This window comes from Patella vulgata, chromosome 9, assembly GCF_932274485.2.
Source record: "Patella vulgata chromosome 9, xgPatVulg1.2, whole genome shotgun sequence".
In the NCBI taxonomy this organism is placed as follows: Eukaryota; Metazoa; Mollusca; class Gastropoda; family Patellidae; genus Patella; species Patella vulgata.
In genome coordinates, this window is record NC_065887.2 from 8,802,033 (window position 1) to 8,829,889 (window position 27,857).

The following is a 27,857-nucleotide window of genomic DNA, read 5'->3' on the forward strand; positions in this document are numbered from 1 at the left end:
TCAGTTGTTGCTCAGTGTGAGGTGGAGAACTTTTAGCCGAACGAAAATTTGGGAAAAGAGATGGAGTCGCGGTAAAGAGACCAGAATTAACATTTAAGTCAATGGGGTGGGGTGGGGTGGGGGGATTAATGGTGGTCTGCATCCATTTTGATAATGGCCCGTTAACGAAGACCTCACTGTATCGTTTCGTTTAATAAATATATTTGTTAAGGCCAGCTCAATTTTCGTCAACGTCGCTATCACCCATCATAATTGGGATGGGGGTGGGTGTGAGTGACCTTTGACCAAACTTGAAGTTGGCTTTATCAATTAGAGCCAACCGTAATCTGAGTGTTTATCACACAATATGGCATCGTTTTATCTGATCTGATAGTTTTACCAATAAGAAAATATCTCGTGCATTTAAGCCTTTTTTTTCTACTTCCCATATCTCATAGTAAATGTTTTGTCATATTGTTAATTATGCAAGCTTTTCAGTGGCGAGTTTTGGTATCAATAAGATGATCCATGATTCCGAAAAGAAAAAATTGAAGAAAGTTATATACCTACCTCTAAATCTACGGCATGTTTCCTTTTTCCATCGCCACCAGAAGTTTTAATATTCACAGATGTCGCGCCTGAATTCATTTTGAATTATTTTTAATCCGACCAAGGCACTTCCGTAATGAAATACAATCTCTATATAGAATTCTTAATTTATAAAACTTAGAATTCTTTATATTCTATAGGCACATTCATAAAATTCCAGAAATATCCAAGTTAAAATATTTTACACAAAAATCACAGAATTCAAAATTTCCGTCTCACAAATTAGACGAATATGAGAATTCCTCCACGCAATTAACAGATATCCAATTATCCAGATCACAGAATTCCACTAAGATTGATGAGGTACACCAGCCACCCAATTATTAAATGTCAGAAATTAAAAATGGAATTATGAAACAGAAAACCACAAGCAATATCAATTCCGAAATATGCAAAATAAATATAGAAGAGCATTAACGGTACTTTAATATTATGAATTGAACATAAACAGAAATATACACTGTGTATATGAGTATATAGGAGACAGGGAATTAGACACCGATCATCAACATGAGATATGAAATAACAGAATGACAAGCAAAGGATGGAATACAGAATTCCAGATACTGGAGTTAAGCAGTATATAAAACGAGACTGACACAATAAGCCAGGATATTTTTAAACACGATGACGATAGTAAAAAAAATAACACAATGTAATTACGTTAAGTATGCAAAAACAATTCCAGAAAGAAACGAAGCTGATTTCTTGATTCCAAAACTTCTAAATAAAACATAAAATTTGACTTGACTTGCTATAGGAAGTCAAACACGTCACAAGTCAATCCAATTTTTATGATTCCTGATAGTAAAGGCACCATGGAATCCCTATAAGAACTGATGTATATATGATTCAAGAACATCTAAATCCTTATTAACAAATACACGATCCAAATATTCAATTCTAACGGTAGAGAAGATATACGAACGTGTGTTATATATCTATGATATCACAGAGTTTAGTTATTCCCTCAGTGTGTGTCGTTGAGCACTAAACGGAATAGGTCTACACCATCTTCTAAAAACTATATCTTCAATTCACAACGACAGTAAGAGAATGAGACAAAATCCAATTTTAGACCTCCACGTGCTCGGGAGAAGATACGAACGCAACGTGTTTAGTTCTAGCCACAGGGATTCTACGTTAACTGCACCTATGGTTATAAAAGACTAACTAGCCGCATGTCACATGCCTAAACGCTGTGGTTAAGGTTATTCCGAATTATATACACTGATCAGCATAAGATTGGGTTGAAATTGTGACAAGCAATATACGCTAGATACTAACTACACTAATCACCAAGAACACAAGACACACCTGTACATATTTCACGTTTTATGCGTCCAATGTTATTGAAATATTTAACTTATTAAATTATTGCTCAACGAACACGCTGAATAAAATCAATTCTAGCGTGTGTTGAAAATAAAATTATTTAATTGGTACGCACTCAACAATAGCGAGTCCAATATTCTGTGTCTAAATTTAACAAAATATCCAGGGTAAATAGTCCACGTTCACTACACTTAATGTTATTTAAACAAAAACGTTTAATTATAAATGAACACAATAAACAAATAACCAATTTTAGCTATAAACATTCCACGTTTTATATTTTAATGTCTAAATTTATCTGAATAAGACAGGATCCATTCTTAAAGAACACATAAAATATATAACTGTAACTTTCTATGCTAGATTTTTTCAAATGATAAATCGTTCAGTTCTAAACTCTATCGGAAAACAATATATATCTACCGTACCCCTAGTTATTACAAGCTGTGCTATATCTATACATATATATATATATCACACTAACTGTCACACTGTTAACACAAGTTCTCTAACTAATCGTGATAACCACCAGTATCATCAGTGGAATGAACCACGCGTTGATTCACTTACCCATATAATATATAATGTACCCCCAGTATTTCAAACAATCATAGACAAACATATATTATTGGACACGGTTCAACAGTTACTAACAGGAATCGATAATATCTGGTGAGAAAGCATAACACTGGTCGAAACTACAATGTCGCCAATATAAACAAATCCAGCTCGCTATGAAATCAACAGTCATATTAAAGATACATTATGCAAGAGCTAAATCTGCCTATTGTTGGTATTTCTTTAGGAATTAAGGGTTTTGTAAATTATTAATTAGACATTTATTAACTTGACAAGGCCATAATCAACTCTCGATGCCATCGGGTGTTCGAGATTTTCAACTTATTTAAACATGATTGGTGGTTAATAGTTTAATTTAAAAAATGGATAATCGAGACTTTGTTTACTATTGTAACAACGGTAGCAATGGCAATCGAGACTCCGCTATTCTCCAAACAGCCCTAACGTCGCTCAGAATGAAGTAATTCGACTGCAATTTTCAGAATATTCCCTTTTAATTATCTAGTTATAGCGAGAACTGTCAACTCATTATTTAAATCTTATTGAAACATACATTAAGCAGGAGAGCTAAATCTAATTTAGAGCTAGGTCTAATTATTAATTAGATATTAATGAACTTGTACAGACCATAATCAACTCTCGGTGTCATCCGATTTGCTGCTCAACTTTCATTCATGATTTGATCATAAAATGAATAATCGAGACTGTGTTTTTATCGTACCGCCTTTAGTAATGAAGATCGAGGCTTTGCCGAAAATTCCATAGCTAAATTCTCGCTTTAGAGAGGACCAATTTGACTGAAATTTTCAGCAAATTCCCTTTACATTACCTAGTTTTTAACTATTATAGTGAGAACTGACTACTCTTTATGTAATCTCCCATAAAGTATCTTTAATCCATCTTCATTTTAAGTGCTATGGTATTTTTTTTTTTAATTCTTAGACTTCAATGATTTGATCCCTCTAGAGTTTAAAGGTATTTTAAATGTGTGACAATGTTTCACGAGTAGGTGTGAGGATAAAGCTACAAGTGGCTTTATAGTCTCGATCAATAAAATGTGATCGTGGTAAGAGAAATAGTTATTACACTTGGATGATATTGAGTTAGAGACTTAGCTACCTTAAGACTACCTTTCGTAGTTCGGTAAAAATCAGCGAGAATGTTCAAGCTGGGGTCTGACTTGACGAAGGTGTGGTCCGCTGGCTGACTTGACTGAGGGGGCGCCTAGGGTGGCTGGGCTGATTTGTGACAGTGGCAACTGCTGGGCTGAATTGGAAATTCCTCACCAGACCCTCGGTTCTACAACACTGATGAGGGGAGAGAGAGAGGGAAATGGGGTTTAACGTCTACTCGACACAAACTAGGTCATTTCGGTTTAATTTTATTTCAATAATTCGCTGGCGCATAGGGGTCTTTAGCAGTGGGAGGAAACCGGATGACCTGGAGAAAACCCACGAGGTTGGACAGGCGACCCTACTCCTTGTCACGTACAACCGGGGATTCGAAACCACGCCAGTCGACTCAATGACAGGCTTTATGATACATCGCGCGCACGCTAACCATTCAGCCATCCAAACCCCCCTGATGAGGGGAAGCCACGTCAGTATATCCCGAGAAAGTGCTTCGAGCTATTCAGACGAGATGCATTACTAGCGCTCCGTGCACGTAAATTAACATTATACATGTAGAATTCAAAGACGGAAAATGCTACTGCCCAGGCAAAATTATCCTCCCCTCACATTAACCAGATAAAAAAGTAACCATGTTAGTCTCAAAGCAACCTAGGCAAGATATTGATGATAACCATACATGTATATTATGGCAATTGTTATTTTCTTATATCATCAGCATTATATATAGGCCTATCAACCTGCAACGAAGTACGATCCGACATGTTTTTTTTTATATATTAATGACATGTTGACTACACCCATCACATATTAGATCCTCGTTAGAGATATATTACACGCAAGTTGAAAGCTTAAAATCAATAAATAATTTAAAAGTCTCTTATATATATTGTGTATAGTGGTGAATGGTGGATTCTGGTGTGTGTGTGTGTGTGCGTGTTTGTGTATGTAAGAGAGTGAGAGAGAGAGAGAGAGAGAGAGAGGGAGGCTTAATGTCCGCTCTACACTCAAACTAGGTCATTTCATTGCTAATATATGGGGTAGAATTTTATTGCGGGAGAGAAAATGAGCGAGGGAGAGAGGGAGGGATAGAGGGAGGGAGAGAGGCTTAACGTCATATCTACATAACCTATGTCATTTCGGGACTAACATATCGGGAAGTCATTTCAACAATTCGTTTACTATTTCGAGTGACATTCAATATCCCTCACAGCCTCTAGTAAAAACTTTTGGTCATCGAAGGAATTACTATTGAGCATAAATTCGACCGTGTATCTGTTATCAATCGTCTCTTCAGTCAGATATATACAAGGATAACTCATGTTTTCCTTTTGCGTTCGTGACTTCCGTTTCTTGAAATCTTCATAACTCATCTATCGTAGCAATGATCACTGTGTTGAATTTAGATTTGGAACATGTTTAACCAGTTCTATGTGATAATGACTGACACCAATATTGTCCTTTAACAGTGGAAGGAACCTGGAAGACCCGGATAAAGTTCACGTGTTTGACCTGCTCCTTGTCACGTACAAGCTTAGGATCGAAATCAAGTCACATGATTCAGTGACCGACGAACTTATGACCTAAAGTGCACGCGCACGACATTGCTAATGAAATAACACAAAATTATCTGGATAATTAAATACGTATTTTAATTATTTATTTATAACTCTTACAAACATTGACCTAGACTTCGACCCTATTAATTTATTATAACTTATTTATTTTATTCTTCACACTCTAATGCATATCATGCAAGTTGACACAATAGTCTTTACAAATGATAGCGTTGACGAACCAGCCATAAAGATAAACCAAAGAGAATAATTCTTATCTGATAAAAACCCGAGAAAACAATTATTGATATAATTTGTTTCATAACAAGATGACATAGAAAAAAACCACCAACTACATTATTCACAAAGCACAATACCTGATAAATATTATAATATATATAAATGATAGACTGAGAGAGAGGGATAGAGAGAGAGAGAGAGAGAGAGAGAGAGAGAGAGAGAGAGAGAGGGGGGGTTGCGCATAGGGGTCTTTAGCAGTGGGAGGAAACCACGAGGACCCGGAAAAAAACCCACGAAGTTGGACGGGCGACCCAACTACTTGTCACGAACAACCAAGGAATCGAAACCGTGCCGCTTAACTCAATGACAGAGCTTATGATACAACGGGCACACCCTAACCATTCGCCCCCCTCCCCATAATATCATATAGCTTTTACAGAACATGAAATAAATTTGAACTGGTTTAACGTCCTTTTCTGCTGCAACCGGATATTCGCCATGAGAGGATATTCGCCCGAACAGCTGTGTGTTCCTCCATTAATTCTATCTTTCAGAGGTTCTTTTACGTGCACACCGATGAGTAAACTGGTGAACCTTGCTTTTTCGTCTCATCCGACCGACTAGATACCATTCCTTGTCATAAACTCCGTCCTCCACTAATGACAAGGTGAATCCTGGCTGGACAGCCCAGTTGGGGTAGAATAGTACGATGTTAAACCCCATTTCGTTTTATTTACAGTGTTCGTGAAATTTCAAAATACCGTATTCAAACGATGCTGAGCTATGCTAAAATCATTACGAATCTATACGAAAGGGAATAAGATCTCTTTCCCTGTATCGTCGGCCTTCTCGGGCATCCTCCCCCACCTTTCTTCCATCTCGAAATAATGAATCCCATATTGCTTTGATCCCCGGGTGAAAAACTATTTTGGAATTTTTCTCTCTGTTATGTGTATACAAGAGCCAGCCTATATCCATTCAGATGGGAAGAAAAACCGAGATCCCGTGTACCCATCGGCGAGCACGTTAAAGAACCCTTAACAGTTTGAAAAAAGAGTAGACCGTAGCGCCGCTGACCAGGCGAAATTTCCCTTACAGTACACTGTCCACCGTCATGTAGCAAAAAAGTAGGGCGTCAAATTCCATATCATGTAATTGTATATAAATACATGAGAATTTCCAGCTCCACATTTCATTTTGTGACTTCTTTTAAAAAGTTGATATATATCAAACAATACAGGATCGATTTGGTTTCTTTAAAGCTCACGTGCGTGATATATACATTACAATAGCTGTATTATTGATCAATAAGTTATGCTTGAATAGTTGCATAAATATATATATCTAAGATAAACACTTTGATCAATACGCTATAAACTAAATTTTAATATTAATGGTAAATAACACGATCGATAAATGGCACAGCGATTAGCAGGTTCGTTCAGAACTCTAGCTGCGTTTTGAATTCGTATGTGTTTCGGTAACACACTTTTTCTCTATTCGGTCTACCCAGCTGTGATAGGACTCTCTACCCAGATATAATAGGACACTCTACCCAGCTGTGATTTGGGTACCGGTAGGGCTGATGTGTACCCAGCTATGATTTGGGTACCAGTATTACTGTCTACCCAGTATGATCCGGGTACCGATAGGACAGTCTACCCAGCTGTGGTCTAGATACGTGTAAGACAGTCTACTTACGCAGCTGCAGTCTAGGAACCGGTAGGACAGTTTACCCAGCTGTGGTTTTGGGAACGGTATAACAGTCTACCCAGCTTTTGTCTGGGTACAGGTAGGGTAGTCTACCCAGCTGTTGTCTGGGTAACGACAGGACAGTTTACCCTGCTGTGGTCTGGTTACTGGTAGGACAGTCTACACAACAGTTGTCTGGGTACTAGTAGGACAGTCTATCCATCTGTTGTCTGGGTCACCGGGTGAAAACCATCCTTGTCACGTTGTAAGAGTCTGGGATCGAAATCACACCACTTGACTCAATGACAGACTTTATGACCACGCTTTAGACAACTCAAACCTCCTCAAAGCGACGGATATAAATCATACATTGCATGTATAATATACGTGTATAACACGATCTGTTACGCTAAAACTAAAAGCAAATAAATAAAAAATGAGAACCCTGATGACTTTTAAAACGCGAGTTGAAAACTGTAGATATCGCTAAATATCACCCGTGGAATGTGTTACTAGGTGATAAAGGGTCTATTAAAAACATTATTCTGCTAATTAACTCATATGGATAACTAATTATCACGTATTGTAATCAAATAGAATTCATTTTGTTATTTATATAAATTTTAACCTCGGTATCTGAACATCTAAAATATCGACTCTGATTGTAATATCCAAAATGTTACCTCGTGCACTAACGACCCGCGCTAATTAACAAAAATTAATATTGGCAAATATTTTTATTTCTTGGCAAATGTTTTGTTTACAGAGTAATGAATTCATTCCGATATAAGGCGAGTGTAATGAAAACAAGGGACTACGTGAGGGTACTCTGTGTAGGATAAATCACGAGACAGGCCATGCTGGGAAAGAAAGGCTGAAGAAAATAACTCGACAGGCCGAGGTTTTTCTGTCAAGGGTTTGTTTCTGAAGTCTTTTTTCCCCCAGCATAACCGAAGTCAAGGACTTTATCTGGCTTATAAACCGTCTAAGTTTACATGTACTCAAAATAAGAATATTCAAGAATTCCCGTAAGAAAACCCTTTTATTATGTTTTCTTATGGAAAAAGAACCTACCCTAGAAGAATAACCCGTTACAGGTTTAAAGAAAAACTTTCAGAAGAATAACCCCAAATTCCACTGCATATATCCAAAGCCACCCTTGACTTTCAGACCGCAAGTTATTTCGGGCATAGAATACACCCCAAAGATCAAAGAGTTTATAATTATGGGTTTATAATTAACTAGAATAATAATAGAAGATTTGTTAAAGAATATTCGGATGTGATCTAAATCTATTTATAACGGTTTCTACTTACATTAACTACACATGACAGGGAGATATATATATATATATACACACAGAAACACGTGCATTCTTCTATACGTTAATTATATACATATTGTCTGTATATTATAGATATGATATTAAACAATAACATATGTACATAGATAACAACCCAATTGATAACATCTGGACTCAAAACTTGTTGTTGCAAGTTGGGAATATGATAAGAGATCGGTTCAATACTTATATAAACCTATGTTGCTCGAGGAAAACATCTGGCGTTGGGATGGCTAGGTGGTCTCGAGTGTCGCGCTTCGGGCTCTAGCTGACTAGCCACCTCTGGCTTGGAGTCTTGGATTTGATCCCTGGTGTGAGCCTGTGTCGTAAATTGGGCGAATTCGTGGCATTGGATTACTCCGGATACTCCGGTTTCATCCAGAAGGACCCCCCCCCCCCACACACACACAGCGTGTGCGCTAAGCATAATAAAATTAGGCCTGTCTTCGATATCGCCATCTGTGGAAGTAAACGTTAAATAGAAGAAGAAGAAGAAGAAGAAGAAGAAAAAAGAAGTGAAACGTCCGCAATAACACAAATAATCATTAACTGTCAATTTCACCAAAAGAACAAATAGTAAACGCTTACTTTCTTATAAGGAACAAAATAATAAAAAAAAAACGTTTGATGGTTTCATATAAGGAATAAAGAAAAAGAGTTTTGTTTCTATAAGGAATAAAAAAAGGTTTGGTTTCTTATAGACATAACAAATAAACAAACAAACTTTCACTTTTATAGATAACAGCAATTCCACACTTGCCGAAAAGTCATAAACAGATTCAACCAACGAAACGACCTTTGAACCGAGGAAACTACCCGAGATGACTAAATGACTTTATGTTTTGCTGTATCAGCGTTTATATAATTATTGACCATCCATGACATTGTCTGCGATATCACGTAAGGTCGGCGTGTATGTTAAATAAAGCTATTCACACACATTGTATTCGGAAATAAGGTAAAGGTAGGTCTGACGAAATTTCCTTACATAATTTTCTAAATAAACATGCATGGTTAGAGATGGGAATTCTAAACTTCATAATGCAGCTGTTAGAGAAGGCTGTCTTCATCGGTTACACTATGTTCCCGACTCAATTAATCATTTCGATTCCTTGAACCAATATTCTATGTCTAACCATCGCTATAAGAAAGAATGCGGACTTCGAGCAATCTATTATGTCCAGCAATACCTCTTGTTGGCGATTTCTTCCACAACAATTTGAAAAAATAACTAGACAATGCTGGACATGGTAAATGGACAATGCAGGGCATGGTCACTAGACAATACAGGACATGGTAACTAGACAATGAGGGCAAGGTAACTAGACAATATAGGGCATGGTAACTAGACAACGTAGGGTATGGTAACTGGGCAATCCAGGACTGAATGGTAACTAAACAATGCAGGACATGGTAACTAGACAATGCAGATACTGTAGGGCAAGGTAACTAGACAATGCTAGACTGCAAGGTAACTAGACAATGCAGGGCAGGGTAGCTAGATACTGTAGGCCACGGTAGCTAGACGATACTGGACAACCCTGGGCCCTGTTTCACGAAATTTTAATTAAGATAAAATCCAAAGTTTAGGAATTTGATTGGATAATATTAGATTGATTTTAGAGCTTAGCCAATCAAAATTGAAGTATCTACTAAAATTTGGATTTTATCTTTAGTTAAAATTTCGTGAAACAGGCCCCTGGTTCCAAAACAGTTAGAAACTGACACATGCCATATTGACTCGTTAAGTCAGTGATTCTAAACACTAGAGTAATAGGATCAATGGCGTCCACTTCATCATCCTACTATAGTTAGTAGCAGGCGTAGCTCATACTATACAAGTTGTCTATTCATTGGGCTGACGTTAATTGATGCGATAATAATACATACTCATACGAGTATCACGTATACACTAGTTTACATGTTAAAACACTAGTACCACTTAGTCCTACTTTAGATAGAGACATTGACATCATCTAAGACGGTCAAATAGGTAGAATATAATAATAACATGTATTATTTATTTCGTTTTATACATCTTTCTTACTACGTATTCCACCGCTGCCTTCATTTATAAACTCTGGTCAATTTTGCTTTAGCTACCCATTATGTGGGGTGCGGGGGGGGGGGGGGGCGTAGTGCAAATCTTCTTTATTTCGTTAGGTTTCGGGCATAGATATAATATAGTGTTGTTCTAACTACTTGGCTAAAATTATTATTGCAAACGATTTGTCGTAGGCTATATGAGAAGTTATGTGAGGTTAGCTGGACATAAACTTCTTAAAAATGTTGTAACGCCGCCCTGTATACTACTTTAAGATATTGTTAGACCGCCCTGTAGTCTATATATCAATATGTTATTAGATTTCAAAATATAAATAGATGTTGTTAGATCTTTTTTTTTTTTTTGTTGTTGTTAGATCTAACTGTAGTGTTAATATAAAGATATTGTTACTGTAGTGTTAATATAAAGATATTGTTACTGTAGTGTAAATATAAAGATGTTATTAGATCTTACTGTAGTATAAATATAAAGATATCTTACAGACAAACTCACATCGGGCCTTATTCGACCAACCATAAACATCGCGAAAATAGAAATGAAATGAAATGAAATGGGGTTTAACGTCCTACTGTTCTGCTCCTATACTGGGCTAATGTAGACGGGCATACGCCATACAGTGTGCTATGAGGGAAATTTTGCCCGAGCAGCGGCACTATCGCCTACTCTTATATTGAATTCCAACTGCCAAGGGATCTTTCACGTGCATTCCAATGTATACACGGGATCTCGGTTTTTCGTCTCATCCGAAGGACTAGACAGCTGTCCTTGTCAGGCCCTCCGTCCTGCATCACTGACAAGGGGAAACCACGCCGGAAGATCGGGATGAACTTTCTCGGCCAATGCAGGGATCGAACACCCGACCTCCAGGCAAGCGAGCCAGCGTCTTACCCACTTAGCGAAAATAGAACATTTTAGCATGTTATAAATAATGCAAAGAATGATGCAAAGAACTGGACAAGACCTTTAAAACTAAAATGAAAATAGAATAAACAATAATAGATGTGTTCCTAGATATGAATTTATCTCGCCTAAGAGTCGTCAGCACAATAAATAACTATAAGCCAATATGGCGGGCTGAGCTCTAAAGAAAAGCTTTTAAAATATTACCCCCAGATCTCAAGAGCTTGAAAATGCGCAATGCTTTAACTTTAGCTATAAATTGTCATGATACGATTACCCAAACACTTCTACTAGAAGAATAGAAAATTCTTTTTATTTGTGGAATCCACTTAATGCCAGATGAGATTATTCTAAAAGATTATTTAAAATGTCGTCAAATCCTTTATATCCATAAATATCACAATTTCTTGATTCTACATCGTATTTAAAATTAACCGCAAATATCTTAGTTTTACGGATGAAATGCCAGTAGTGAATTGTTTACTTTCTTCGATATCTTTAGGCGCAGGAACTGGTTCCATATTGTTTTTTGTTCTTGTTGTTGTTGTTCTAGTTGTGGGGAAGGGGTGGAGAGGCGCTCATCACAAAATGCCCAAGGGTCCGCCAATTCGTTTACGACTGGCATGAAACTTGGCATGAAAATGAAATGAAATGAAATGGGGTTTAACGTCCTACTGGTATGCTCCGGCTGGACTAATGACTGACATACGAAATACAGAATGCAATGTGGGATATTTTGCCCTGACAGCGGCGCTATGACCTACTCTAATATCGAATTCCAACTGTCAAGGGATTTTACGTGCAAACCTCTGGTTTTCATCCCATCCGAAAGACCAGGCAGCTACCCTTGTCAGGCAAACCACGTCGGAAACTTGGCATGAATGTTCTTTCTCAATTGAGCATCGATCGACCGCCTTCGATATAATGTCACAATCATGGCACCGACAATGTCATTAATCTGAAGTTCCGGGTTGTTATTGTAGGGGGCTTGCCATATTTTGTATTTATGGATATTGAAATTGATTGCTCTTTAGGATCGATAGTGTATCTGATTGCCATAAGAATAACATGAGAGTAGTGGGGTGGGGGTGGGGGGAGAGGGTGAGAAACACTAAAGTTTTTCAACAATTGATGACATATTTGTTTGTCATTTTCTTTTTTAAATACATTTTGCTATGGAAACCGGCTCTTTAACCGATCTGTTCTGCAATGGAAAATGTCGAACAATACAGGAGAAGAAAATGTTTTTTTTAGGTCTGGTAGATCTCACCGAAGACATTAATTGCCGAAACTTAGTAAACGATGCATTTTGTGTGAAATCTCCAGGGACATACTGAAAAGTAAATGATATTCATCAATGTCCCTATAGTACAGATGTAGAAACTCCTTTTTGCTGTTGAACAGATGAATACAAATCTCCTAGGATGTTTAATTCTCTCTCTGTTTATAAACATTTCAATCTCTTCACAATCCTCATATTCACAGAAAAAAGAATGTGCGCCTCCAATTTCAAATGAAAAATGAATGTACGCTTCCGATTTCAAATGAAAAATGAATGTACGCTTCCAATTTCAAATGAAAATGAATGTACGCATCCAATTTCAAATGAAAAATGAATGTACGCTTCCGATTTCAAATGAAACCAGCGGCTGCCAGGCAGGATACGCCCACATTTTCGAGAGATGGATAGAGAACAAGCTAAAAAGAAAGTGATTTTTCGTACAAATTCAGGAAGTTACGGTCCGATATGCACGAATATCGAAAGGAACCGAGACCTTTGGATTATAAACTTACATTTCAAGTTTCAACAAAATCAGATAAAAATTGTGACCTCTATAGGGTCCACAACCTTGATATACCATATTTTTACGCTAATTGAGAACGAACGGCGGCCATTTTGTCTTTCAATTTTGGGGCGATTTTCACAAAATTCAAACTCAACTGTCGTTAGGGTGGAACGGTAATATAATAATACGTTTTTTTAAATCAGATAAAAATTATGACCTCTAATGGGTCCACAAGCTAAAAACACGATTTGTCGTACAATCAGGGGCCATAATTCAGGAAGTTACGGTCCGATATGGGCGAATATCGAAAGGAACCGAGATCTTTGAGGTATAAACTTACATTTAAAGTTTCAACAAAATCGGATAAAAATTTTGACCTCTATAGGGTCCACAACCTTGATATACCATATTTTTACGCTATTTGAGAACGAATGGCGGCCATTTTGTCTGTCAATTTTGGGCCGATTTTCATGAAATTCGAACTCATTCGCCCTTAGGGTGTAACGGTGATATAATAATACATTTTTTTAAATCAGATAAAAATTATGACCTCTATAGAGTCCACAAGCTAAAAACGCGATTTTTCGTACAATCAGGGGCCATAATTCAGGAAGTTACGGTCCGATATGCGCAAATATCGAACGGACAGAACCGAGATCCTTTGGTTATAAACTTACATTTCAAGTTTCAACAAAATCGGATAAAAATTGTGACCTCTATAGGGTCCACAACCTTGATATACCATATTTTTATGCTATTTGAGAACGAACGGCGGCCATTTTGTCTGTCAATTTTGGGCCGATTTTCACGAAATTCGAACTCAGCCGTCCTTAGGGTGTAACGGTGATATAATAATACGTTTTTTTAAATCGGATAAAAATTATTACCTCTATAGGGTCCACAAGCTGAAAAACACGATTTTTCGTACAATCAGGGACCATAATTCAGGAAGAAATTACGATCCAATATGCGCGAATATCGAAAGAAACCGAGATCTTTGGGTTATAAACTTACATTTCAAGTTTCAACAAAATCGGATAAAAATTGTGACCTCTATAGGGTCCACAACCTTGATATACCATATTTTTACGCTATTTGAGAACGAACGGCGGCCATTTTGTCTGTCAATTTTGGGCCGATTTTCACGAAATTCGAACTCAGCCATCCTTAGGGTGTAACGGTGATATATTAATACGGTTTTTTAAATCGGATAAAAATTATGACCTCTATAGGGTCCACAAGCTAAAAACGTGATTTTTCGTACAATCAGGGGCCATAATTCAGGAAGTTACTGTCCGATATGCGCGAATATCGAAAGGAAACGAGATCTTTGAGTTATCAACTTACATTTCAAGTTTCAAAAAATCGGATAAAAATTGTGACCTCTATAGTGTCCACAAGCTAAAAACGTGATTTTTCGTACAAACAGGGGCCATAATCCATGAAGTTTCGATCCGATACATGCCAATATCGAAAGCAGCCGAGATCTTTTGGAGATAAACCTATATTTCAAGTTTCGTCAAAATCGGATAAGAATTGTGACCTGTAGAGTGTCCACAAACAATTGTGGACGGACGGACGGACAGGGGCGACGGCATAATACGTCCACATGAAAATGTGGGCGTATAAAAAGAATGTACGCTTCCAATTTCAAATGACATGGGGTTTAACTTCCTTCTGTTCAGCACCTTGCGAGCTAACGAAAGATGAGCACGAGCCATGTCATGCTTTGACACCGGTAATACGTCCTACTCCAATTTCGAATTACGACTGCCAATGGTTCTCTTACGTGCACCCGACATGTACAAGTGATCACGATTTGTCGTCCCCATCAATCACTAGACGTTAGTTCCTTGTCGTGCCCACCCGTCCTGCACCACTGACAAGGGGAAACCACACCGGAAAATCACCATGAACTTTATCGGTCAACACCTGGATCGACGGAAAAAGTGTCAGCGTCTTACTCACTGGGCCACCGTGGGTCCCTTATTTAGAAAATATGTGGTATAAAAAGATCCAAAGAGTCGCTCTTTATTTGCAATCTAAGTATCATTCGAACTATTACTGTTCTCCTTTTAAGGAATCTTTACGTGGCTGCAGAGAATATAAAGCATGGTGAATTGTCAATTCATCTTAAATAATCAAATATACTGTCAGCTGTAAGGATTATTAACGCGTTTGAGTTCTTCACTTTGTGAAAAATTTGAGACGTCAATCCACCATTGAGATATAGATTCTTGATGTTGAATCTGCGCGTGGTACTGAAGATTGGTAAACGCTTTTTAAAAATACTTTATTTAAAGTAGGTTAGGCCTTCGATTTCGATATTTAGATATGTTTTGGAATAGAAAAAATAATAATATGGAAATTCTTATTACGAAATAATTCACGTCACGTAGGGACGTGTTCTTAACACCGACCACACATCTAACTCTCACCTAATGACGCAACATCTAAACATACTAAATAATATTACTAATATTAGCCCATGCCAGTATAGGAGCAGAACAGTAGGGCGTTAAAACCAATTTCATTTCATTTCATATCAGTTCTATAAAGTTGCTGCATTATATGAAAATGATTCAGTCCCGAAAGTTTCCAGTTTATGTGGGAGTATTAAGAGGAAATTGAATCAAATTATATAGAGGATATTTGTCGTTTTAGAGTGAATAACATATTTTATTTCATCTCTAAGCAAGAAAACGTTTATATTTTCACTCATGCATAAAATATGTTATTCACGACAAAACGACAAATGTTCTATTTATTTTATGATTTTACAATTATTTTAGGTAAAAACAGCATGGACTACTTTAGCCAGTGGAATAACACTTTTATTTCACTAATAAAACGCGGTATTCCACTACTGATCATAAAATAAATAGATATATTTTCATGAGAAAGTGATATTGCCTTTTTAAGTAGATCTATTTATTTGTGGTCATATCAAAATGACAACCTGGTTATGGCAAAGAGGTTCTCTGTCGTTCTTTTATAAAATGAATGAGAACCTATAGATTATAAATCAATCTTTCATGAAATTGTCGATCAATTTTGGGCTGTCGTTTATATGATAACGAAATATACCACCATGGGTCCGAAAGGACAGTCCATCTCAATGTCTGCGATATCATCTACGGTGGAAGTAGACATAAAGCCCTGCAAGCGAACGAACGAATACAAGAACATGGTTTAGAACATCCTCGTAGTTTACAGTGAGCTTCGCCCAATTGAAATGACCAGAAAAGAATAGAACGCGGACAGGGTTTGAATTCTAATAGTAAGTGTAGGAGATGCAAACATAAACACAGAGACGAGAGATGGAGAGAGAGGGAGAGGGGGAGGGGGAGGGTAACGCCCACTGGACACAAACTAAGTCATTTCGGGACTCGCATATGGTTCAATTTTAATTCAATAACTCGTTTGACAGACCTGATGATGCAACGTGCACGCACTAACTATTTGGCCCCCTCCCCACTAGACAAACCGGTGGACAAGACACAGCGAACAGGCATGGTAAGCAACATAATATAACAAATCTAGTGAATGGATCCGCAAGGTTCGCCGTAAGCGTCCACTGGGCTGAATAGTAAGCATATCATGTACAGTGCATGGCTAACGTTATAGCTTACAATAATAAAATAGACCCAAGTTAGATAACTTCTTGAACAACACTGTGGTTAGCAGCTGGTTCCTGTCATGAACGGTTGCACCCGGTGACCAACGATCTCTCCAGAACAGAAGATGAGCACGCAAGTGGCGATTAATCCCCGTATATGGTAATAGCACCACGGAATAAAAACAAAACGGCTGACCCTGGTCCCGTCCGGTTGCGAACGAACTGTCCACAAGACGAGAAGAAAAGGAGAGGCGAAGATAAAACGCGAGCGGCCATTCGACGACATATGTTTATAGCATCACAGAATGAAAATACACAACACAAGCAAGCAGCACAAAACGCCGTGCAAGATAGAATATTATCTATAATATCGCATTTTTGCAAGTAAAACAAATGTAGTGTTAACATGAAAATATCATTAATGATTACTGTATTGTAGTTTTAGATGTTCTGTGGCACGTAACCAAAAACAATATAGATCTATATTTAGTTCATTATAAATGTACCCAGGTCAGAAGTTTAAAAATTTTCTGTTGATTTATGGAGTCCCTGGAGACAAAAAGTATAATAATCGTGTGCGTGAACTATGTGTTATGGAGAACATTTCAATGATCAGTTACATCCATTAATCGTGGTATATACAAAGGAATGAAATAAAATGTCGGTTAACATCCCACGTCCCTGCTGTATCCTGAGAGAGGTAGAGAGAGGTAGAGAGAGAGAGAGAGAGAGATGGGGAGGAGGTCATTTCGGGAGAAACTCAGGGTTAAATCATAGTCCAATGATTCGCTTGTGCGCAGGGATCTTTACCAGTGGGTGTCAATCGGAGGACCCGAAGAAAACCCATTAAGTTAGACAGGTGACCCTACCACTTGTCACGTACAGGCTGGGAATCGAAACCACGCCCCTTAACTTAGTGACAGACCTTATGATCTAAAAGCGTGCTATTAAAAACGGTCATGCGTCATGCAATGTGCTATCGGAGAAATTATAACCGATATCTGCGCTACGACCCACTCTTAACCGAATTCCAACTGTCAGGGGTTCTTTTACGTGCACACCGGTGTGAATACGAGTTGTTCGTCCCGTTCGAACAACTAGAAACTGCTCCTTTTCAGGTCCTCCGTCCTACACCACAAGAAAAGAGAAAAAGAGAAACCTGGGACCACATGGTTCGTGAACCATCACCATGCCCACCGAGCCACCGCAACATGCCTGGTGGTAACAGAGGATATACGGGCCTTGTATATAATTCCTCCGTCCAACACCACAAGCGAAGAGAAACCTGGGACCACATGGTCCGTGAACCAGCACAATGGCCACCGACCCACCGCAACATCCATGGTGGTAACAGAGGATATACGGCCTTGAATATTGGTTGAATATGGCGTTAAATATATATTATAATGGCTCCCTAGTGAATACAGTATGCCTATATTGATAAAAAAACATGATAATATTATAAACTGACTCCACATGTTATTAATAATCATCACGAGATTCGCTTTCATTAATATATTCTTCTTATATAATAAAAGATAAAAGCTGCTTTACCTTGGAGATGTTGACGTCATAACATTATCTATAAAGGTAAAGCATGAGAAAAACAGCAAGACCACAATTAGTGTGCTCTAAAAGAGATGATAACAGTTAGCGACAACCATGACTAGTAGTCCATTAATAACGGAATTAGAGTAACAGTTGAGTTATTAATACCGACCAATGCTCTTTTCTTTATTGTGAAATAAGTGTGTTAGGTGGTCGCTGTTCTTGTCTCAATTCACTTTATTGTTAAATCGGTGTGTTAGATAGTGGTTGTTCTTGTCTCTGTTGACCTTATTGTTAAATGGGTGTGTTACTAGATGGCCGCTGTTTGTGTATCAATTGACTTTATTGTTAAATGGGTGTGTTAGATGGTGTCTGTTCTTGTCTCTATTGACTTTATTGTTAAATAGGTGTGTTAGCAGGTGGCCGCTGTTCTTGTCTTTATTGGCCTTATTGCTAAATGCGGGAGGAGGAGAGGGTTGGGTTATCTAACAAGTACGTTTTAGTTTAGATCATAAGGGTTGTCAAGCGGGGTCCCAACTTAAATTGTAGGTGACAATTCAAGGAGTAGGGTCGTCTGCGCAATCTGGTTAAAATACAGATTATATTTCGTTTCGTTTTTTTATACTTTCGATGGCCAAAACTACATTAAGATCTGACAAGTTGTAGTGGGAGGTTGTGTCAGAGGTCAAAAGAGCGGCTTTTGGCCCTATGACGTCAGACATTTGATTAACCAATCAGCATTGATGTTTCTAGTGGATTACCCACGGTTCCGTGCACTACACGCCATGTGGTTGGATGGGCCACCCTACACCTTGACTCATTGGCAGACCGTATGATCTAATGCGCACCCCTGAGACCATTCAGCCCCCCCCCCGCCCCTTATATATTGGAAGTTATGACAAGATATAGCAGATTGTTCATTATCGTAGCAACGGCACTTGGCAATCGAGATTAAATCTCGATTAACCATTTCAAATCAAATTAATAAATAGCGAGCGTGTTTCAATCCATTTGAAATGTCGGCCATACGATTGTCTAGAGAGTTGATTTATGGCTTGTCATGTGAATAAATGTATAAATAAAGCCAGAATAAATACCTGAAAAATACACGGACATTAAGTTACAGTTCATCACTTATATACAACTGTGAGATTTTTTCTGATATAAATAAACCTATACACAGATGTCCAACGACGGACTATGCCAAGTTTCATGGCGAACTTTCTGGTGTTAGGAACATTATATCATTTAATAAAACTGCGAAGAAATACAACCAGCAACACTGCTTATATACAGCAAGTACGACCGTACAATATGGGTAGGGAACCGACCATGATGTCCCAAATAAAAAGCATGCCGAGCTTCAGATCGCTCGTTTTAAAAAAGCACCGCTCCCAAGAACGTGGACAACAAGAAGAAGATACCGAAGTGTATGGAACCACTCCCTAGAACGAGAGCAACAAGAAGATACCGAGGGGTGGAACCACTACCAACAAGAAGATACCGAGGGGGTGGAACCACTCCCAAGAAGATACCGAGGGGGATGGAACCACTCCCAAGAACAAGACGATTCCGAGGGGGGTGAAACAACTCCCAAGAACGAAAACAACAAGACGATACCGAGGGGGGGGGGGAACTACCCCCAAGAACGAGAGCGACAAGAAGATACCGAGGGGGATGGAACCACTCCCAAGAACAAGACGATTCCGAGGGAGGTGGAACAACTCCCAAGAACGAAAACAACAAGACGATACCGAGGGGGGGGGGGAACTACCCCCAAGAACGAGAGCGACAAGAAGATACCGAGGGGGATGGAACCACTCCCAAGAACAAGACGATTCCGAGGGAGGTGGAACAACTCCCAAGAACGAAAACAACAAGACGATACCGAGGGGGGTGGGGGTGGAACTACCCCCAAGAACGAGAGCGACAAGAAGATACCGAGGGGGATGGAACCACTCCCAAGAACAAGAATATTCCGAGAGGGATGGAACCACTCCCAAAAACGAGAGCGACAAGAAGATACCGATGGGGGTGGAACCACACCCAAGAACGAGAACAACAAGAAGACATCAAGTGTATGGAACCACTCCCAGGAACGGGAACAGCCATCTCCTATTTTAACAAATAAACCTAAAATTGTTCATTTCTTGTTGATTGTAATTTTCGGTCGGGGATAACTATATTTAAATCGCTCCCGTAAATGAACGCTATCTCGTTCAATTTAACTATTCAGCTCATTGCAATACTATGCTCATTCCAGTTGGGAACACCGTGTCTGGAACTAAAATCGCTTTACAAATATTTTGAAAGCTTTTGCAATGGTTTTCTTGTTTTAAAATAAAATACCAAGAATGTCTTCACGTGGGTTGATAAAATAAAATTATTCAAAAACGCCAGACTGATCACGGTCCTATATCTAGTGCTCGAATCATTTGTACTATTTTTTAAACAAACATTTTTAATCAAAGCATAACAACTCCCAAGAAATGTAAAGCCTTAAAAAAACTTTCTATCTGCCAGAAATCGATCGCATTATCTAACAAATAGACGACAACGCGTCTCATCGTCTAATTCAATTTCTGGAAGTGGGTTGTGAGGAATATTGGGTTGGAAGCGGATTTACAAATGGTAGATTGGGGTATCGGTCAGAGAGGTTGTGGTCACATATTTATGGAAAAGAATTTTAAATGGCTAAAGCCTTTTCCGCAATCTGATTCAGATATCCTGGCACGATACAGCGTCTATTCGTTCGGATAGGAGGAAAATTCGCGGTCATGAAGTGGTAGTCGGAAATCGAAACAAGCGTTTGCCGTAATACCGCTGTTATTAGCCCAGTTGATGCAGAACATTAAGAACTCAAACCCCATTTCATTTCACATTTCCACGGTGTGTAGAAAACATTAATTATTTTCTTCCGGGCTCTAATAACAAGCACACAATTGAGAATATACAAGTTAAAATGATAAATCGTTATACTTCTCTCTCTCTAATAATAATAATAATAGTTTATTCTTATATAGCGCATTACATAACAGCATAAAAATGGCATAAAATCTCAACGCGCTTTACAATAAAAATAATAATAATAGAAATAAAATAATTACTAAAACAAAAAAATTCCATTAAAAAACAATTACATTGCACATTTAAAAAATTTAAAAATTAAATTCAATGAACCGTAAAATTTTAAAAACACAAATTAATATATGGATGAAAATTTCATTGTACGTTTAAAAGATATTTAAAAATTAAATGTAACATAAAGAATAGATTAGTGCATTCATGAAAGAACAAAATGTCGTTTAAAAAGGATTGTTTTAATTGTGGATTTAAAAACATCAATATTAGTTTCAGAACATATTTCAGGAGGTAGAGAGTTGCATATTGACCAAATATTCCATCACCATAAATTTTGTTTTTAGATTTTCTTGGAGGGTAAACTAGAGACGGCGCTTGTGTAAACGTTGATACAAGTGGGCGTTTCACCGATACAAATTCGTTTAAATATACAGGGGCTTTATTATTGACAATTTTAAAAATAGTCTCTCTCTCTCTCTCTCTCTCTCTCTCTCATTACTGTAACATATCTAGCTATTTATCTGTGGATTGCTTTCTTGTCTACCGGCCAACCCGTAGTGTAAATGACAGTCGTGGCATCGAGTTATATTTGGCCAGTTTATTTGGTCTGTAAGAGGGTTATCTGAGACTTGAGAGAAACAGATCCACCGTATTAAGACATTTATATTTAATATAAAACCCCCACGTCGTCTAGACTGCGTATTACTTTACTAGAAACGTTCCAACGTCTCGCATTTTACTTTAACAGGATGACATTGCCAGTATCAAGTCTGTACATTACGTTTAATGAATTATATGCGATCCATGTCATGTAGAAATTCTAACAAAGCCATCCAGTTCCTATGATTTTATTCGTTATAAATTTATTTCATTGACAGTGTGTCGAGTTATCATTTCTATATTGTCGTTTATAATCCACAAGAATCAGATGTGGTTCGGCTAGAATATAGCTGGGGCGATAATCTTGAGGTCTAGTCGTTCCGATGTTACGAAAACCCGAAGTCCGTGAACGCTTTGGAATTCGAAATAAACAACAGCGCCGCTCTCCGGGAAAAATTTTACCTCATAGCCCACTGCATGGCGTATGTCCGTTTTCTTTAGCGGTGATGGAGCAGAAACATAGAACGACAATCCCCATTAAATATAATTTTATTTCATTACACAATCCCAATGTTTTGATATAATGATAATATCGAGCAATAACCCAGGACACGATTCTATAGAGATTCCGGCAAGATCTCCCGACAACTAGAATGTTGGAACCCCATCAGGATTAGGGACATTGAAGCTCACCTTTATTAGTTTCATCCCTCCACTAACTAGAAAGTTGGAGCCCGGTCGAGATTAGGGGCCCTAAAGCTCACCTTTATTAGTTGCATCTTTCCACTAACTAGAGTGTTGAAACCCGGTCGGGATTAGGGACACCGAAGCTCGCCTATATTAGATTTATCTCTCTACTAACCCGTTCAGGATTAGGATCCCTGGAACTAACCTCTGTGCATAATAACATGCACATGTCTTTTAGCGCATAATCTCTATAGAGTAGTTTTCCTTTAAATCCCCCACCCGCCCTCTCCCACAGTCTTCATTCTCCCGTGAGTGACAATGGTACAAAGTAAATGAAACAAGTGTCACATTGGTTTATATCAGAATTAATAGACAATTCTGTTAGCTACTTATCAAGTCTATTCTGTAGGTTATGTGTTCCAGTTATAACAAGTTATTACTGTAACACATGGGATGAAATGGTGTTTAACATTCTACTTTTCTGCTCTGCTAATGAAGATGGGCTAATAACATACATTATGCTATGATGGACGTTTTGTCCGGACAATGGCGCTACAGTCTTCTCTTATATCGAATTCTAACTGTCAAGGGTTCCTTTACGTACACTCCAAATGTACACGGAGCTCGGATTTTCGTCCCATCCGAACGACTAGACACTGTCATTGCCACTGACACGGGGGAACCACACCGGCAAATTCCGAACAACTTTCTCGACCAACAAAGGGAACGAATCCGAGACCTCCTCCTTGTTAGCTACCCAACATCCTACACATTGAGCCACCGCGGTCGTCAACTAGTTACCGTATTGATATAGTGATAATATACTAATAATAACCACGTTAGTATGTAATGTTGTAGGCGTAGTGCCAGTACACACGTTATTAATTCGGCATAAATCTATCTTTTTATCTCTAGTTATTAATCAGATAAAATACTATTTATACATAGTAATCTCGGTGTAAAGGGTCATACTGTAACACATATACCATCATGTACAATATTAATAATAAAAAAAACTATTTATACACAGTTACGAGTTATCACGGTGTAAAGGGTCATACTGTAACACATATACCATCATGTACAATATTAATAATAAAAAAAACTATTTATACACAGTTACGAGTTATCACGGTGTAAAGGGCCATACTGTAACACATATACCATCATGTACAATATTAATAATAAAAAAAAATATTTATACACAGTTACGAGTTATCTCGGTGCAGAGGGTCATACCGTAACATACCATTATGTACAATATTAATAATTAAAAAAAAAAAAATTTTATACACAGTTACGAGTTATCTCGGTGCAAAGGGTAATACCGTAACACATATACCATCATGTACAATATTAATAATAAAAAAACTATTTATACACAGTTAAGTTATCTCGGTGCAGAGGAACATACCGTATCATACCATCATGTTCAATATTAATAAACAATTATTGGTTATCACGTTGTCGTAACAAATACCATATAGAATGTGTCGATGAGTACGGGTTTTTTTTTTGACAAAGTACGTTGGTAGCCACGGTCGCTCAGTGAGTAAAACTTTAGCTTCCTAACTTGGAGGTCCCGTGTTCGATCCCTGAGAGAGATGGGGTTTAACGTCCACTCGACACAAACTATGTCATTTCGGGAATCATATCGTTCAATTTTATTTCAATAATTCGATTGCGCGAAAGGGTCACTATATGTGAGAGGAAATCAGAGGACCCGGAGAAAACCCACGAGGTTCGACAGGCAAAACCATGACACTAAACTCAATTGCAGGCCTTTTGATATAACGCGCACGCGTTAACCATTCGGGCACTTAACCCCCTGCCAGAAAATAATAAGCTGAGTGGATACGATATTATCTATCAATGAATATACTGGTCTCTAGGGGCCGACCAGAAACTAGTTGATCGAGACGACGAAGTAATTAATAACCTAATCAGTGAATATTTGATTATCTCAAGGTTATTTACAGCCATCTGCTCAATTCCATATAATTCTTCAGAGATTCCTCAAAAGTAGACTTAATTTAATAATTTAATAAGTAGACAATATGGTGTGGTGCAGAATCATAGCTGTGGGGTGAACTTATTTATTAACATTTTTCGAGAAAAGAATAATGGTATCCGTGAAAGTATACTCTGCGACGAGCACAATAAGCGGAGAATTTTTATGTTTGTTATGTTTACTTCCCCAGTTGTACGTGACAAGGAGTAGGGTCGCCTGTCCAACCGCGTGGGTTTTCTCCGGGTCCTCCGGTTTCCTCCCACTGCTAAAGACCTCTACGCGCAAGCGAATTATTGAAATAAAATTGAACCACATGTTAGTCCCGAAATGACCTACCAGATTGTGTCGAGTTGACGTTTAATCGCATTTCTCTCTCTTTCTCTGTATTCTTACTTACGTCTGAGCGACGTGCGATGACTTACATATTATTACCGCAGGCATCGATTTGGGGGTTGGCGGGGGGGGGGGGGGGACATACAGTGAAATCAAAATCAATACCATGTTCTTAAAATTTAAAATTACCGCCGTAGACTCTATTGTAAAAGCTGGTGTATTTAAATTTTATTTCATCTGTGGCTCAGTGAGTAAGAAGCTGGCTCGCTAGCCTGAAGGTCGAGGGTTCGCTCCCAGTGTTGGTAGCGAAAGTTTCCTCTTGTCAGTGGTGCGGAACGGGGCTGGGGGCCTGACAAGGACAGCTTCTTGTAGTTCGTATGGGACGAAAAACCGAGGTCCTGTGTGCGTAGATATTGGCGTGTACGTAAAGGATCCTTTGAAGTTGGAATTCGATATAAGAGTAGGCCGTAGTACCGCTGTCCGGGCAAAAAGTTCCTCGTTGCAGACTGTATGGCGTATGCCCAGTTCGGACCAGAACAGTAGGACGTTAAACCCACATTTCATTTCATTGTTTCTCAAATTACCAGTACTAGGCCCTATACTGTTTCTTGTGGCACACTGTATGGCGTATGTCCGTCTTCGTTAGCCCAGTCAGAGCAGAACAGTAGGACGTTAAACCCCATTTCATTTCATTGTTTCTCAAATTACCAGTAGTAGGCCCTATACTCGAGTCTTGGAAGGCATAAATCCAAGGAATGTGTGTCGGGAGTCATCAACCATCTACACGCAACCGGTTGTACAATCCGGGTCATCATTTCAGCAATAAAAACATGGCCGTTGTACTAATAAGGACATTAACGTAATTCAGAGTAGATTCTATTTAGTTTACAAGTAAAATGAATTATTTATATCAATTTTTCTATTAGACATGTTGTTCTGGCTGAATATCAAGGTCAGTATTATTAGTTTTATCCTTCACATCTCATAAATTTAAATGGATTCAGAAAAGCTGCATGGTATAATGGGGTTTTGTAGTTTAATGGTTGTGAATATTCTACATTATTTTATATAAAGTGGTGAAGTAATGCAACGTGGATCATTTAATCTTGTGTATCGAGCACCAATTTCTTTCACATTCGTATAATAACAAATCTTTGTTTAAAAATGTGTAAAAATCATTTCAAATCACCCCAAATCATCTAATTTGTACTTGTGTCCAGTTTAAAGCTGACTGTTTAATTTTGACAATGGGTGTCCAATTTACAAGTGTTATAAAATTTATCGATCACTTTTAAACACAGATTTGATATTAAACGAATGTGAAAGAAATCCGTGCTAAATACACTACATTAACTGATATGTGGGTTACAGTGTAATAATCCGCCTGCTTGACAGAAAGATGGACTACGTATTTAAACGCTTGCCTGACGAAATAAAGTACAAGGTGTTGGGGTTAAAATCCATTTACTTGACAATATGACGCACTACGAATTAATCCGCTTCATTGACGAAATGAAGGACAACATATTCATTTGACGCATTAATCCGTTTACTAGACGAACGTGCGTCAATCCACCTGATTGACCAAATGACGGAATACGGATTTATACCCAAATTACCAAGATATATTCCATGACAAGACCCATTTCTGTCTAAAAAAATAAAGGCCAACAATTGTTCGAGAAACAAACTTATCACATCAAATACAAACCGGTACAGCGAACTTCTCAAATAAATAAGAAGTGGCATCAGATGGTCTAGAAAACACACGAATACCCGGTCTCTTGCACAATACATCTGATGGATGAGTGGAGCGCATTTAGGTTTAATAAGTAATAACTACTTAGTTGTTATGTCGTGCTATGTTTCCGATATATGAATGTCCCTATTGAGTCCACGATCTGGTACGCACAGATACGTTCGGATACGTTTCGATACGATCACCGCGATTGGTACGACGGGCGTCAATGTACGATAAGACCTGATAAGATCACCACGATTACTCCACAATTAAAATCACGATTGCAGTCATAGCGCGAATCGGGATAGTGGGAACATGGCTTAAGAAGTACTAAGAAAGCCGTCGGGAGCTGTCGTCTGATCTGGAGGAAATATCCATCACAATCGCACATATTTTTTGGGGTGTTAAAACTTCCTTAGTGAAATATCTACAACTAGCTAAGCAACAATGACATTTTGAGAATAGAAGAAAAACATCATAATACAAAACTATAAGATCACAATGCTTCACACCAATACTATAGTCTTTATCGTGTTCATAAGGTTTGCGGAAAACGGGGCATAACCAAGGTACGAGCGTTGAATATCGCTAGAGTTCGTCCTCCCATAACCATTATTATGCTTCACATCAAAATTGAAACCTCTCTATTACCATTTGTTGACGGACGGACCGAAATATGAGCGTTTAAAAAAAGAGAGCCTGCAAGGTAACAAGTAAAGACTTGTAGCACATCCAACTCTCAATGGTATGCGGTTTGTCGATTTTGTATAAAAAAAAACCCTCAAAAACAAACAAATTGCGGGGAATATTGCAGAGTATATACTTTTAGCAATCATTAAAGGTACATTATGGGAGATAAGATAAAGAGATGGCTGTTCTCGCTATAATAGTTAAAAACTAGATAGTGTAAAAGTAATTTGCTGAAAATTTCAGTCAAATTGATCCACTATGAGCCGAGAAAGAAGCGGGTGAAATTTTTGAATAGTCTCGGTCATCATTACTAAAATCATTAATATAAACAGC

General features: G+C 38.1%; 1 protein-coding gene across 3 annotated transcripts in view; it reads right to left on the reverse strand.

Moving 5' to 3' along the window:
- The window catches only part of LOC126831685 (dipeptidyl peptidase 4), a 385,894-nt gene that overhangs the window by 297,278 nt on the left and 60,759 nt on the right, over window positions 1-27,857 (reverse strand). The window contains exon 1 of one of the 3 annotated variants that reach the window (XM_050562334.2): window positions 550-830. The exons of the other annotated variants lie outside the window; for them this stretch is intronic. Within the exon in view, the coding sequence (XP_050418291.1) occupies window positions 550-627 (78 nt within the window). The 5' untranslated portion in view covers window positions 628-830. Of the gene's footprint in view, window positions 1-549; window positions 831-27,857 lie in introns of those variants that run through there. 3 annotated transcript variants of the gene reach the window in all.